This window comes from Branchiostoma lanceolatum, chromosome 1 (genome assembly GCF_035083965.1).
Source record: "Branchiostoma lanceolatum isolate klBraLanc5 chromosome 1, klBraLanc5.hap2, whole genome shotgun sequence".
NCBI lineage: Eukaryota > Metazoa > Chordata > Leptocardii > Amphioxiformes > Branchiostomatidae > Branchiostoma > Branchiostoma lanceolatum.
The window spans coordinates 40,936,799-40,952,346 of NC_089722.1; the positions used below are offsets into that span (position 1 = coordinate 40,936,799).

A 15,548-nucleotide genomic window follows, 5' to 3' on the forward strand; every position below is an offset into this window, starting at 1 on the left:
TTCACTATCATTTATTTGAATTATTTGACTTTTGTGTTGTATACGTGATTCCATGTATAAGCCGCCCTTCACGGTTAAACGATTGAAATGCCAGGCTCGTGCTAATTTGATTTCGTGAATGACAACAAGATCGATGATACGTGTTATAATCTTACTGTAAACCACGAAACCACAGCTGCTAAAACCCCTTCATTTTAGATTTTTATAGCTTTAGAATGGTCCTCTTAACCCGGTGCTGAGAGTCCTGCAGGCAACATAATAAAGTGTGAAGATTCTCACGGCCCTGTGTGCGGCCATTTCTTTACAGTATACAAACTAAGAACATAACATGTTCACCTATCCCATTGACAACTGCAATGGGAAATTTGAAAAGCTTCTGGCATTGCTAAATATAATGAAATAAAATTTAAAAAAAAACGGGGCAAAACAATCATGTCAGTCATAAATGACTATTTAACACTGTAAATATGTATTTACTATATGCGCAGTTTGTTAGAAATCAAGAATAGCTATACTTACCCCGGTATTCCGTTCACATCTTCGGGTACTTTTTCAGCTAATGTTTCCCCGTATTCCGCCAAAACTTTTCAATCTGTATAAGTCCATGAACAGAATGATACGCTTCTACTAGGGGTGGGTACCGGTACCGTGTACCGGTACAAAACCGGTATTTCTTAATGGACCGGTCCAAAAAAACCGGTCCGTAAAAAATCAGTGGACCGGCCTATGGACCGATTAGAAAATTCATAGTACCAGGCTACTTGCAGGCGGCAACATAACTGGTCTAAGAAAATACAAAACAGCAGATTTAACGAGTCATTTTCGAAGACGTTAGCTGTGAATCATATAGAAACACTTAAAGGATGAGTAAACAGACGGCGAGGAGAGTATAGTTATAATTTTGAGACAAAGTGCAAACCTAAGAAATTATATCGTTCCAGACATGACGTTTGGAGACTTTTACGTGTGTCTCGCTCTGCAAAATAGAAGAAGAACTTTAGAAGAACTTTATTGCGCGACAATTGCAGCTGGTACAATGTATGGCAACTTACGTGCATGATAATTAAGCTATTTCTAATTGTTGACAGATATAGAGAACTATGATGTACTGCGACACTACTACAATCAGGTACAGGTACAGGTCCGGACCTGGACCTGACCCTCTGGACCTGGACCTGGACCGGACCTGAATTTTATGTACCGGTACCCACCCCTAGCTTCTACCATAATGAATTTAATTGATACATGTTCTTTTCAGTTCAGTTTACAGGAAGCCATTTTCGTATAATTGTGTTTCAAGTTTGTGAATCAGTTTTATAAAGTCAAATCAATGCCAAGCTATATACTGGTAACACTCTTTCAGATCCATGTCAATGAAATGGTCGGCAATAGTTGGGGGTTGGAAGCCCAGGTTGGGGGTTGGAAGCCCACCACTTCGTGTTGACTTTTTTACACGCTATCCCGAAAATCACGGGTGCCGCTCTCTACAAAGGTCTACGGTCCGCCCGAGATTTGTCTATTGATTAGACAGGCGTCAGAGTTCAGGGGTTATCCGACTGGGACAGCAGCCATGCAAGTCGTCGCGAAGCACCTGTGTCTTGCCGCTGTAGCTTTTCTCATAGCCTTTGTTGTCCCAATTTACCTCAGACGAACTCACGTAACGGAAGAAGTAGGGGGAAGTTGTCCTGGAGGCAGGCCTTCTGAACGGGACGCCGCGGGAGGACCGTATGAACATGGCGCGGTGGCCTCCGACTCCGCAGAGTGTTCTCGCATTGGCAGGTAACGTTACATTAGGTCTGACGTCACATTTGAATAAGCAGCACAGGGCTCCAAATGAGAGTGCCACTTAGAATCCTCAGATATCTCCTTCCTTTAAACGTTTGACCCAATTTGGAGATTTTGGGCGTTAGAGGGCCTAGGGAACAGGCAGGGTCTAAGATTACCCAGCTTGGTTAAGAGTTGTTCAGTTCACCATCTTTATTCACGGTAAATTAATTTGCCCTGCAGTTATGTTGACAATTATCGCGTTCCGGATCTTTGCGTACGTGATGTCTGTAAGATCAATATCAAGGCACCAAGTGAAGATAAACAATAGTTGTGGCGAGTACCACATTATGGTGGTAGGGTCGCCATCAAAGACATACAACAGACCAAGATGGCATTCTACACTATATGGCCTCTGTCGGTCATCATTATTGACCTTGGTAAAATCCAGTCTAGACTACATATTAAAAATTTAGCAGTTTTAGGATATGCTATTACTCAAGATATGATCCGAAAAAATACAAGCAAATACTTGAACGAAAGACATGATACCCAAAATCACTGTTTGCAGATACTTCAAACCAATTCCTCAAAACCTTGTTCCTCAACTTCATTGTCTTTGTCTCAGAAACACTCTAGTGAAAGGTTCCGTTGTGGACGCCGCCATTGCTACCCTCCTGTGCCTGGGCGTCGTGCATCCCCAATCTCTGGGGCTCGGCGGGGGGTTTCTAATGACCGTATACAACAAAAATTTAGGCACGTCACAAGTCATCGACGCGCGTGAAACTGCCCCTTTGGCATCGTCGGAAGACATGTTTGCAGAGAACCCGGACCTAGCCACAATGGGTACGTCACAAAAAGTCAACTTTGCATGAATTCTATCAAGTCTAATGACTGAATAATATGAATGGTTTATTTCAGAAGGTAAAATAATGCACAACAGTAGCAGTCAACAGACTGAATTGTTGCTGTAGCATTTACATTAAAAATCGTTCACGTCATTACACAATTAAATAAGGCAGTAGTGGCGAGGTATTGGACACTGCAGAACAAGGGGCATTTTAGAACGTTACAGAAAACATTACAAAAAACTATCAGATAGCAATTTAGATAGCTCATTACGTTTATAAAATAAACAAGCTACAGTGGCATGGCGTTTGGAGTTGATCGCTACAAATTAAGTCCACACCAGGAATTCGTTCCATATCTGCCTTTGGAATTAGCTATATGCAAATGAAGAGGTATTTAGGACTTATATCAGAGGCATGAGACAACTGCCCATGGTACCAACAGCATTCTTCAGTGGTGCCGAAGTATTCATAGAAATTTTACTGAATTCATACGATTCACTACTAAGAAACATGCGAACTTTACGGAATTCATTTCACTAAGTATGTATTCTTTAAAACTTAACATTTGAAAAATTCGTATGTCTAATAGTGGATCATATGACTTCCGTAACATTTGTGTTAATAATACGCACCCCTGTTTCTGCTGCTATATCATTATCCAGGTGGAATATCAGTTGCGGTACCAGGCCAGGTCCGCGGGTTGTGGGAGGCCCACCAGAGGTTCGGGAAGCTGCCGTGGAGAGACCTGTTCCAACCGGCAGTCCGACTGGCCGAGGAGGGGACCTGTATAGGGAAACATCTCGCGAGAGCCATGAGAGTTAGGAAAGGCGACATCTTGGATAGAAAGAACGGCCTATGGTAAGGTTCTATTTTTCTCGGTAATTAAAGACTTGCTGATCTTGTGTAACTTTCGTATTTTTACCTCGGTGTGCCACCGTGCCGGAGTTTGTTCGATGTATCTGTACTGTGTGTTGGCTTGTGTGTTATTTAAATACAGCAGAGTAACAAGAAAATGATATTACAGGAAGTGGATATATCTATCTATCTATCTATCTATCTATATCTATCTATGTCTCTCTCTCTCTCTATATATATATATATATTTACATACATACATACAGACATACATACATACATACAGACATACATACATACAGACATACATACAGACATACAGACATATATATATAAATACATACACGAAGGGGACACAGCTGCAGACATGAAGTTAAGTATAATCCCCCAAGCAAGGTCTCAGAAAGTGTTGCTTTTTGTCCAGTCTTCAATCCCCTGCTGTATGCATGCCTTCTGCTTTGGGGGCCTGTGTGGAAACGAATTAGACAAAATTAACGAGACATTGACAATAATGAATAAAACAATAAGATCACGAAAATAATGTTTCTGTCTTGCTTTGGCTCCTAACTAGTTAACTATAACATCTATGCGTAAGCCTTAAAGTTTTGTTTTCCGATCGTCCCCTTTGCAGTGACGTATTCTGCGACGAGCACGGCACCATGCTGCGGGAAAACATGACTGTCAAAAGACCACAACTTGCCAAGACGCTCCTAGCGGTTGCCAATGGTGGTGCAGACGCCTTCTACGCAGGCGAGATTGCAAGGAATTTGGTGAAGGAAATTCAAGAAAACGGTAAGCCATCGTAAAAAAATGAAATGAAAAATATTTATCGGTGACTATTAACGCGTCTCATATATATCAGCAAATTTGGTGTCATTTCATCTTATTTCAATATTCATATTTTCATGACACTGTAGGCGGCATCATTACTGAACAAGACCTGCTGGACTATCGACCGGAAGTTACGACCTCTCTCAACACGTCACTTCCGGATGGACTAATCATGCTGACGTCACCACCACCTTCATCAGGGGCAGTCTTAAGTCTTACTCTCAACATCTTAGCTGGTGAGCTGGTTCTTAATATGAACAACACAAGCGTCGGTTTCTAAAGTCACACTTTTATATTCATCATTAATTCATATATCTGACAATATCTAGACAACTAATAGATAATCAGGCAGACAAACAGATAGATGGTATTTAATAGATAGACATACCATAGAGTAAGGTATATAGACGGACAGATAGATAGACGGATAGATTAGATAGAGGAAAGATTGATTTAAAGATATATGTAGATTTACATAGAACAGATTCCAAAATAATAAGGGAAAATCCATTTTATTCCCTTTTTTTTGACGTGAAAACAAGAAAATCAAGCTTTCTATCATATCAAAATCCAGCCTTTCTGAGTTATTATTCGCATTTTAAGTATCTTGATTTCAAACAATTTCAACTTAGTAAGGATATGTCCTCAAGAGAAGTTTCGATCATTCAGCATCCATGAGGATATATCCTTCATACCATGACTTATACCCTGAGAGACTAGAGGAGATATCCTTTTACTGTAAGACTAGAGGAGATATCCTTTTACTGTAAGACTAGAGGAGATATCCTTTTACTGTAAGACTAGAGGAGATATCCTTTTACTGTAAGACTAGAGGAGATATCCTTTCAATGGAAGACTAGAGGAGATATCCTTTTACTGGAAGACTACAGGACATATCCTTTTACTGGAAGACTAGAGGACATATCCGTTACCTGGTAGACTGCAGGATATATCCTTTCCCTGCTATGCTAGAGGATATACCCTTTCTCTGAAAGACTAGAGGATATATCCTTTTCTGGTAGGCTAGAGGATTAAAGGACATATCCTCTCCCTGCACAAGAGGATATATCCTTTTCTAAGAATACTACAAGATATATCCTTTTCCTGGAGGCTAAAGGATATATCCTTTTCCAGGTAGACTAGAGGACATATTCTTTCCCTGGAAGGCTAGAGGATATAGCCTTTTCCTGGAGGCTAGCGGACATATCCTTTTTCTGGAGGCTAGCGGACATATCCTTTTCCTGGAGGCTAGCGGACATATCCTTTTCCTGGAGGCTAGAGGATAAACCATTTTCCTGGAAGATGTTAATATGGAAGATTGATCATTTTTCACCCAAACCATTGATTTACGCTTTTATTAATAAGTAGAATACTACATTTACTAGCAACGTATGTGAGAATATAAACAAGATGTATTTATGAATAAGATCAAACAAAACGGCTCACTTGATTTCCGGGACGTCAAGACTGAATCTTTTCTAAAAAAAAAAATCGACATTAAAGTGGCAATACTTAGAATAACGTATAGATCCATTCCAAGCTACGGGCTTGATTAAAATTTCCACGCAAATATATGGGAAGGTGTGGCCTGTGTGAGTTCTGAGCCATCATGAAACACATTGTCTGGTCAGCTTTGGCCAGACAATGCAAACAAACGCAAGCTTGGATCAGCAGGAAACTAAGCAACGTTTGCCCATATCGCGGTAAAAAAACAACTGTTTTTTACGGTCATGTTCTATGGCACATTGAAGTTAATATCTAAGCGCGGGTTCAAGTTTTCCTCCAAAATTGTCCTTCAACTCGGACAATGTTCTTCCGTTGGAAACAAAACCAACGTCACTACATGAATAAAGTTAATCATCTATAAACCGATTATATGTGGCCACCATCTTCTAGTCTACGATGTGTTAAATTCTATTACGTTAAGCATTACATGTTCAATAGGGACTCCCTGTCTATAATGAAAATCAACATTGATTAAAAAATCTGAGATTTCAATCAAAATCTAGGACTATCTGTTAGGCTTATGAACCATCGTGTTCTATGCCGAGACTCTCTTTGTTTGTAAGAAGTTCGTAAGAAGACAATCCCTAAAAAGTAACAGTGCACATTGTTATTAGATTTAGAAAAAATTAGGTTAGAAGTAATCTATTTTTTGAAGTAGTGCGTCTCCTTATTCTTTCAGTTTAAAAGCTTCCGACGTGTGGTCCTGGTCTTCTTTTGTGCCACGACGTTACCTCTTGGTTCTGTGATCTGTAAAGACAATGTGTAAAGACAATTACGTAATACGACAATAAAGTTAATTACATATGCCATTTTTTAATGAATCGAGCTATTTCAAGACTTCCTTATCTTGTGGCATGACTTATACTTTTTAAAGGCCAACTCTCTCACCTATATTTTGTGCAGATGGAGATTGGATAGCTCTCAAAAGAACCTACAGCAGTCCGGTACAATAGGAACGTATGTCATAGACCGGCTCTTGAAGCAAGCCACAATATGGTGTCTGGTTATTGATAGCTGCAAAATACCTAGTTTCCAACAAGTTAATCACCTGTGGGTTCTCTTGCTCCTTTTCCAGTAGCGCCATCAGAGTCTCTGGTACTGCTGGCCCATCATCGTCCGCAGTGTTCTCCTCTCGATATTTTGGAAGGTCGGGAAGAAACCATTCTGCCCCTACCTTAGAATATGTTTTCCTTCTCTGTACACTTCCACTTGTCTCAATTGCTTGCTTAAGGAATGTCTTCCAAACGTATTCTTCTTGTTCGTTCTCTAAATAAGGGGTCCACTTTGGCAATAATTCATTTAGGACTTTTTTTCCATCAATGTTTTTGTTTTCAAAGCAGACATTGATGACATCGGGGACACCCTTTGGCCTCACTGGTTTTCCGGCCCTTGACCTTTTAAACATTCCAAAATTTAACTTGTCCCACCTCCGACCTTCTCCTTTACGGTAAAACATGTCAACAACATCCTGGTTATCTTTGTTGAGTCTAAATCTAAACTGCCCCACTTGAGAGTGACCCTTTATGTTACTGATATGGGGCCTTAGCCAATCCCTGATGTTAAACATGCCTCGCAACTTTCTGCACTCCGGCATCATATGAATGAGCTGCTCAGGCGTATGTGCCTCCTGATGCCGGAGTTTATCTGCTATCCTACTGAACATTTGATCTGTGGAAGAAAAGGATAAACTTACATTGCTGTTTGTTTTGGGATAGCAATGTCGAATTAGGATGAAAAAGTGATACAGGTATGTAATGTTCATAACGAGAAAATGGGGGAAATAGGAAATTGTATAAATGTTAGGGAGTTTAAACATGTCTAACAAAGCAAAAACAGGAAAAATAGGACCGTCTTGAAGTTAACATGTTATAATCATAGGAACTAATTTTTCATTTATCATTGTTAACATGTATTGTTAAAAACTTTGACATGGTATAACTTATGGCCGGATTATACTGGCTATAGAGTACTCAAGGAAGTATAACAAACTAACATATACAGAAAAATTCCAGGCATGGAATCCCCTGATGCTACCGATTTTATACCCTTGGGAAAAAGGCGCTTTACACGACTTTACCCACTCCAGCCAATTAAGTGTAAAAAAACGGCTATGTTATGTCTGTGGCACCAGCTGCATGTGTCCAACGTGTATTGTACTGTTGCACTCCAATAAAATCCAAATCCTGGTCACAAAGCGTATGCATTTACTCACCAATATCTTCATGCGTGTGTCCGACAATAAGGAAAGAAAGCTGCACCTGCAGCATACACAAACAAATGATATCAATTCCCTCTGGCGGTTAAAAGCGGCATCCATAACAACGACATTGCATGACAACACTAACGCAGGCACTCACTCACTCACTCACTCTCACTCACTTATTTCTCTTGTATGTAGTGCGTAGATCCGATCTAGCTTCGCTAGGCACATGACGCAATCAAATAATTCTACACTACCTACCTCGCGGAAGATCTTCATGTGGACCAGCATGTCTAGGAAGGCTAACATGAACTTGTTTTTATTTTCCCTGAAAAATAAATTCTTAATGGTTAAAACTGGCCAAGAACGGACGCTCTCAAGGTATGTTTTTGTAAGTAATGTCATGAGCAAAGTGTAAGATCGATCATTAATTGCAACTGTTAAATTTCATATTGCGCGCTTCAAGGGTTTTACTTCCTTGTAGTTTTTTTGTTTTTTTTCACAAAGTTTTCTTCTTATCCAGAGAAAAAATAGAACCATTGCAAGTACCTGTAGCAATTGTCTGCTTGGATATACAGAATAGGCGGCAAAGGCTTTTCCTGAAAATGAAAAGTGAAAGAAAAAAAATAAAATATTATGCGAATACCATGTTGAGAAGTTTATTTTATAGACCCGGTCAATTAAACATGATTATAGTTAAGCCAAATATACATTTTGTAAGAAGAAGGATAACTCACCAACGAAAGTGCTCTTAGAACTTTTAACAGAAGGTTCAAAGTCAAGTTTGAATCATGTTTGTACTCGAAAAAGTCGAGGTAAGTTGCTCGTAGTCCGTGGCCATGGCTGATGACACCAGATACATGGACTTTCATCTGGTCGGCTGAAGTTATGTCCTAGGGCAGGAAATACATTATTCAGCAAATAATCTGCAATAATGGGAATTCCTTTTTTTAACTGCTGCAAGACCTGAAAATACAGAGTGAACAAATGCCATTTATCCGGTTGACGCAAGGCTGCCCAAGGCCTACAAATGTACCCTCCATTTCTGCCCCCCCCCCCCCCCCCGGAATTTCTCACTACGTTATGAAAGCATTTTTAACGTTTTAACTACCCTCTGCACTTTCATTGGACAATACGACTTAACTTTTTTTTTTAAATCAGAAAACTGGTGTATCCTCTGAATATAGATTAGGCGTGCTTTACAATAAAGTGTAGGTACTGGTAATGTTTTGATTTCTCACCTTTGACTTGTCTCCGACGAAGTGGGGGAGGAATGTCTTGGCTTGATCCATTCCTGTACATGTATGTATACAGAGTCAACGTCGCTCATGCGATTTGTGGCTAAATGACTTGTGGCTGAAGCATATGGTACATTATATATGGGAGAGAGAGAGAGAGAGAGAGAGAAAGAGAGAGATAGAGAGCGAGAGAGAGATAGAGCGAGAGAGAGAGCACGCGCGCGCGAAAGAGAGAGAGAGGGAGAGAGAGAGAGAGAGAGAGAGAGAGAGAGAGAGAGAGAGAGAGAGAGAGAGAGAGAGAGAGAGAGAGAGAGAGAGAGAGAGAGAGAGAGAGAGAGAGATGTACTCACCATCAATGATGAGACTAAGATACTTTTCCGGGTCTTTCTTCGCCGATTCCCGCCGTTGGTAGTATGCCGCTCGCTCAATCCTAAAAAGAAAATAAGGAAAAGTGTATGGTAAACATAAATGGCAAAAGAAAAGGAAATTACTTGTATTACTTTGATATATAATTTGCATGTCATGACTATTAAAGTGCAAAAGATTACATTTGTCTCTTGTCGTGCCGTTCTCTGATCGTCTTGATCTCCTTTCTTTTAAGAGGATCCCTTGTGCTGGCAAGCTTCCTGCTCAGGCGCACACAAATTGTGCACTTTGTAAACAGACTGCACTGTAAAGTGAAAGAGAAACAAACTCATCACAGTAGTGCATGGTTACGTCAATCTTTGCTCTATATCATCCAACTTGATAGCCGTTTATTCAGGTTGTAATCATTGAACTATCACTCGAGTCTCTTACAAACCTTTTTTTCTAAAAGGATTAAAAAGCAATGTTAATGTGACGAAATACATTGCGGGTGACCATGCCAGGGTTTTGGTATCAGCTATCTGTCTATCTAGTGGATAGATAGATAGATAGATAGGTAGGTAGGTAGGTAGGTAGATAGATAGATAGATAGATAGATAGATAGATAGATAGATAGATAGATAGATAGATAGATAGATAGATAGATAGATAGATAGATAGATAGATAGATAGATAGATAGAACAGAATTAAAGCCCATCACTAATCAGTAAGAAAGCTCGTTTGACCCAATTATTGATGTAAGGAAATATCAGTACCGTTTTTATGGAGACATGGGGGTAGAATGTATTCCACATGTTGAGAAATGATTGTAGGCAGCAGTATGGTTCGAAACGGCCTTCACGTTCTTCTGCGTATTTGTTGAAGATTTCAACTTTCCGTGTGTTGTACGGAAGCCATAGTTCGTCTTTGTGTGGCATTTTGTCACCGTGACTCGCAACGTAATATCCAAACCATACAGACACTTCCACACACTTGCGAGACAAAGATCTCCCGCGCCGCAGTCCAGCCCACTCCATTCCCATCCTAAAGTTCTTCAACTCACGATAGTACGTGTTTTTATCAATTCCGAAGATCCTGCGCCACGCTTTTAAACACACCTGGACGCCGTCTACTTTGAATTCAAAACACCTTTTCTCTTTTCCGATCTGAAAGCTGGATAGCTTCTCTTTAATCCATTCGTCCCTCGAGGGTGCGCTAAAGTACACTATTCTCTTTTCTTTTATATTTGATTTTGTGTACTGTGTTGAGCATTTCTTACGACAGCAAGGGTCCAATGCAGCAACTTTCCTTAATGTTTTGGGATCTATTGCGCGTGACAACAGTTTGCTCCTCTTCCCCGAATCTGAGATAACAAGTGAAAGATCATTAAAATGCAAGACGATATAATCAAAGCTTTAGAAAAAAAACGTATTTTTTTTCGTATTTCATCATTACCATCTCGTTAGTCTCATTATCGGACGTCCTTGTGTATGTGATGATTCACCAAGAACACATGACCGACTAACCATACACATGCGGTGACAAGTGCTTTAACGTTTCTAATTTGTATGACATCTCTGTTTAATACCAACGTTAGTTCATGCTTTGCATGCAAGAAAAGTTAGTTTGCACTCTTAAGACACTCTTTAAAACCATTGCTATCATTAGTAGAACAATACTTTAAAGGATATGAATGCACATTTTACATGATAACTATGTACCTTTATCTGTTCTTTTTGTTGAAGGTCTCGGTCGAACTCGAGGTTCGGCAAAGTAGGAGCTATCCAATCTCTCAGAATCAGTTGCGCAGAGATCAGATTCTGAGAAGTCTTCGCTGGCTTCACTGTTGCTGTCAAGTGATGACTCACTTGAGGATGTGTTTTCATGTCTATGTTGTACATTCCGAGGGGACAATATGACTGGGGAATATGTTGTGTCCGGCTCATTGAACGTATACTCATCAGTGACACGCTGAATGGGGGATAGATTGTGACACGACGGTCTTTCGGCAGTCAGGGACGGGTTGTGCACAGGCGAACGGGGCAGTGGCTGGAGTGGGGACGATTCGTAGTGCACAGGCGAACGGGGCTGTGGCCGGAGTGGGGACGATTCGTAGTGCACAGGCGAACGGGGCAGTGGCTGCAGTGGGGACGATTCGTAGTGCACAGGCGAACGGGGCAGTGGCTGGAGTGGGGACGATTCGTAGTGCACAGGCGAACGGGGCAGTGGCCGGAGTGGGGACGATTCGTAGTGCACAGGCGAACGGGGCAGTGGCTGGAGTGGGGACGATTCGTAGTGCACAGGCGAACGGGGCAGTGGCCGGAGTGGGGACGATTCGTAGTGCACAGGCGAACGGGGCAGTGGCCGGAGTGGGGACGATTCGTAGTGCACAGGCGAACGGGGCAGTGGCTGGAGTGGGGACGATTCGTAGTGCACAGGCGAACGGGACTGTGGCTGGAGTGGGGACGATTCGTAGTGCATAGGCGAACGGGGCTGTGGCTGGAGTGGGGACGATTCGTAGTGCACAGGCGAAGTTTGATTGGCATTTAGATTCCACCTTGGCCACATTCGAGAAGGTGCACTACTCAAGATGTCATGCAGTAACTGAGTGGGATCTTGGTTGACACTCGTGGTTGAACTTGAAGGCTCTTCACTTCCCCCATCGTTTGGGCGAAAGGTGCGGCAGTTGCACGCACCTCCACAATCACATGGTTCCTGGTCAGCAATTATCGAATCGTTCATTGTATCTCTGTGCCGGGCGTTGTCCTGAAATTCAACAGTGTGCCAGGAGCGTTAATTCTGATTTGCATGATTAGCATGGTATTATGTAAATCGTCATTTAAGCTATCTACCTAGCAAAAGCTATTGCCATCCTACCCGCATACCGTACTTCAATACAATCCACCCAAGCCTATTCGAGTTATGCGGCTTATCTACAAACACGCGTGCGCGCGCACGCACACGCACACGCACACACACACACACACACACACACACACACACACACACACATGCACACACACACACACACATGCACACACACATGCACACACACACACACATGCACACACACACACACACACACATGCACACACACACACACACACACACACACTCACACACACACACACACACACACACACATGCACACACACACACACACACACATGAAACCACGAAGGTTCTATCTAAAACCTCCTTGTTGTAACTGAACCATATTGATGTGAACTGAAGTGGAAATGTTATCGCGTTTGTCGAAGTGGAAATGTTCCGGGACCCTTATCGTGACTCATCTGCCAATTTCGCAGTCCTTATTTCAGCCTCATTTCTCTGGGGTTATGGATGACTAACAACCAGACTACGCACGCGACGCTAATTGTATAGAGTCTATACACGATGGCCAAGAAGCTTACTTCAGTTGTTGATTGTCCCCTTCCCTGCCTTCCTGTCGGTGCTGTCCTTGTCCCTCCTAGCAGTGGGATGGTCACGTGGAGTAAACCACCGCCCTCAACCTGAGATACATGCTGTATCTGAAATCAAAACAACGGGAAAACATTCAAAACCCTTACTATGCACTCTTCTCGTAGGTAGATAAGCCCTTTAGATATACTCTCCAAGCAGAGCAAGGGCTTCGGCTGGTTCTTGACGTGTTTTTAGATTTTTAGAATACCGGCGTGGGATCGTAGTCTCCAGCCAGACCCAATAGATTGCAAAGACCGTATCCAACTGGAAGAAGGAGCTTATAGTGCAATCTTGGGTTGGCTATGAAAACTCCTTCTGCCTGTTGGATACGGTCTTTGCTAACCCGTAGGTTTGCTTGGAGACTAGTGGGATCGTGGACACCAGCCTGTCGCATGAGCGTGAATAGGGTAGTCAGCGGGGGACCCGCGCGGCCAGTAAAATTGCTACCACTAATGATAATCTAATGGTTCTCGGGGAGGAGTTACTGCCAGCTTTCTTCAATGGAAGTAAATAGGTTTGCCCCTCCCCGAGGCATCGCGACAACAGGCGCCGCGTATCTGCTTGGGATCTCGTATCCGCTATAGACACAGGGTCTCTTCTTTCGCTATCTGCTAGGAAAAAAGAGTTCTAATTAGAGTATTAGATACTAGTGCATCTAAAGTTAAAATGTAAAAGATTACGTGAGGGTTGACAATCATAGATTACCAAACTGTTTTCCGAACTTTCAGCATGATTAATCGTTTGAACCCAGTCGATGCACGGCTCGTTGTCGCGCTGCACTGCCTGTTGTCGCGCTGCCTGTTGTCGCGATGCTCGCGCTGCCTGCCAGTGTCACGATGCTCGCGCTGCCTGTTCGCTACTCACACACCGATTGTACCATTGGTCTTTCGGGGATCTCCAGCAGCGTGGTGAATGCATTTAGCGTAAAACCATATATAATAATAATATCAGGTGTATTTGCAGCCAGTGCCACAGGCAGGTACCCAATGTGTAGGGTAATGAGGCTGTTTAACGTGTTCGAGGCACCTCCTCGAGCACGGGACCCCCGTTTTACGTCCCTCCCGGAAGACGATTTCGTGTAAAGCTTCGTGAGGCTACAGCAATCCTTGGTAGGTCCCCCATCCAAGCACTGTCCGGACCGCGCGTTGCTTAACTTCCGAGATCGAGGGATCGGGTGTATCCAACGCGCCACGCGGCCGTAGCGTACATGTAACCGTTACTGAAGTGGAATATAAACTGTTCAAATTATCGAGATAACTGTTTACAATATCCATTTCGGGGACGAGCGGCCGCAAGACCATAACTGTTTACTGAAGAGGAATATAAACTGTTTACATTATCGAGATAAACTGTTTACAAATCGAAAGGGGGGACGAGCGGCCTGTTTAGGAGAAGAGGGGAGGGATTGGGAGGGCACCCAACCGCTAGAAGTGCGAATGAGGTAGGGAGTGAGGACATGGGGGGGGGGGGGGGTAAGGGCGATAGCCAATGAGGGACATCCGTCCAATTTGCGAGCCGACAGGAAACGTGGATTCTCTTCTCCGTAACTCCGAAGAGAACTAAGTTTCCTGTCTATTCACAAACTGGACAAACATGTTATTGGATAGTCGTAAGCACGTCACGAGGAAAAAAGGATAGGAGGAAGGGGGTTAATAAGGGTCGGGTGTGAGAAGGGAGGTCAAAGACCGAGGGAAAGTGACACTCTAAGGACTGCGGACTTGGGCTCCGGGATGTAACCTTCCCTTGCTTCCACACATCATAACTTGAACCAAGGAGGTTGTATGGCATCATATCCGTGTCAAAAAATTGATGTCGGAAAAAGTAACGAATAAACGTCTTCTATGGTATGAATATAGCATTTAAAACATCGTTTTGGGTACACGACAGGGTCCTTTACAATACAGAGGGACCTTCTAACTACCTTACAATTTTCGTGTCAAAATACCGACCTCAAAAACGTACCTTAGATAGGCCAGAATATGTCCTTTATGCTGTAATAGGGACGTTTTCAATATCGGAACGATAGCGTGCTTCGATTACCTTCAATATCGCATTGACCTAAATTTGTTTATTTTGAAGACGTTACGTTTTTCGTTACCATACAGTAGTTAGATATACTTATAGAATACCCTTGTGTTGTGTAGCCCCCATCGCGAAAACGTGCCATACGAAAAGGTAGTTAAAATGTCCCTCTGCATTGTAAAGGACCCTGTCATGTACCCAAAACGATGTTTTAAACGCTATGATCAAACATAAAAGACTGAATTAAAAACCCTTCTCAGTCAATGCATTTATTCAAGACTAAAGCGTCAAAACCTGTGATTTATGGGGTTGATAGGTGACAATAACATCGCTTTGATGACGGACACCTCCCTGTATGGAAATCCTGTATACGCTGAAGCTGGAACATTCGAAGTATATCGTATCCAGAGCAGCCTATCTATTTCTATGTCTGTCTCAGCTCCTTTCATGGGGAAAGCCACAGATGGCCAGTA

The 15,548-nt window shown here is 42.4% G+C and overlaps 2 protein-coding genes across 3 annotated transcripts in view; one reads left to right on the forward strand and one right to left on the reverse strand.

Moving 5' to 3' along the window:
- The first annotated feature begins 3,274 nt into the window (after positions 1-3,274).
- The window catches only part of LOC136426646 (glutathione hydrolase 1 proenzyme-like), a 41,394-nt gene continuing 29,120 nt past the window's right edge, over positions 3,275-15,548 (forward strand). Inside the window, exons 1-3 of the mRNA XM_066415367.1 lie at positions 3,275-3,473; positions 4,102-4,262; positions 4,388-4,537. Of these exons, the coding sequence (XP_066271464.1) occupies positions 3,427-3,473; positions 4,102-4,262; positions 4,388-4,537 (358 nt within the window). The 5' untranslated portion in view covers positions 3,275-3,426. The remainder of the gene's footprint in view (positions 3,474-4,101; positions 4,263-4,387; positions 4,538-15,548) is intronic.
- On the reverse strand, positions 5,788-12,351 carry LOC136423284 (uncharacterized). Of its 2 annotated transcripts, XM_066411408.1 has the most exons (11): positions 11,313-12,351; positions 10,368-10,954; positions 9,794-9,915; positions 9,596-9,675; positions 9,249-9,301; positions 8,745-8,900; positions 8,557-8,606; positions 8,269-8,335; positions 8,020-8,065; positions 6,856-7,475; positions 5,788-6,554 (listed from the first exon to the last, which is right to left on the reverse strand). In XM_066411408.1, exons 1-11 carry the CDS (start codon positions 12,331-12,333, stop codon positions 6,483-6,485), a joined length of 2,874 nt encoding a protein of 957 aa, XP_066267505.1. In that variant the 5' UTR covers positions 12,334-12,351; the 3' UTR covers positions 5,788-6,482. The 2 variants fall into 2 exon arrangements, with proteins under 2 accessions (XP_066267505.1, XP_066267510.1); XM_066411413.1 differs by lacking the exon at positions 11,313-12,351 and having other exon boundaries at positions 10,368-11,004.

Bases quoted from the DNA above. Each gene is read 5' to 3' on its own strand.
- LOC136423284 (XM_066411408.1), bottom strand. From the start codon at position 12,333: ATGAACGATTCGATAATTGCTGACCAGGAACCATGTGATTGTGGAGGT. The intron at 10,955-11,312 runs GTACATAGTTAT...TTGTTATCTCAG, and splicing joins AACAAAAAGAACAGATAAAG to ATTCGGGGAAGAGGAGCAAA. The intron at 8,336-8,556 runs GTACTTGCAATG...TTTATTTTTCAG, and splicing joins CAAGCAGACAATTGCTACAG to GGAAAATAAAAACAAGTTCA.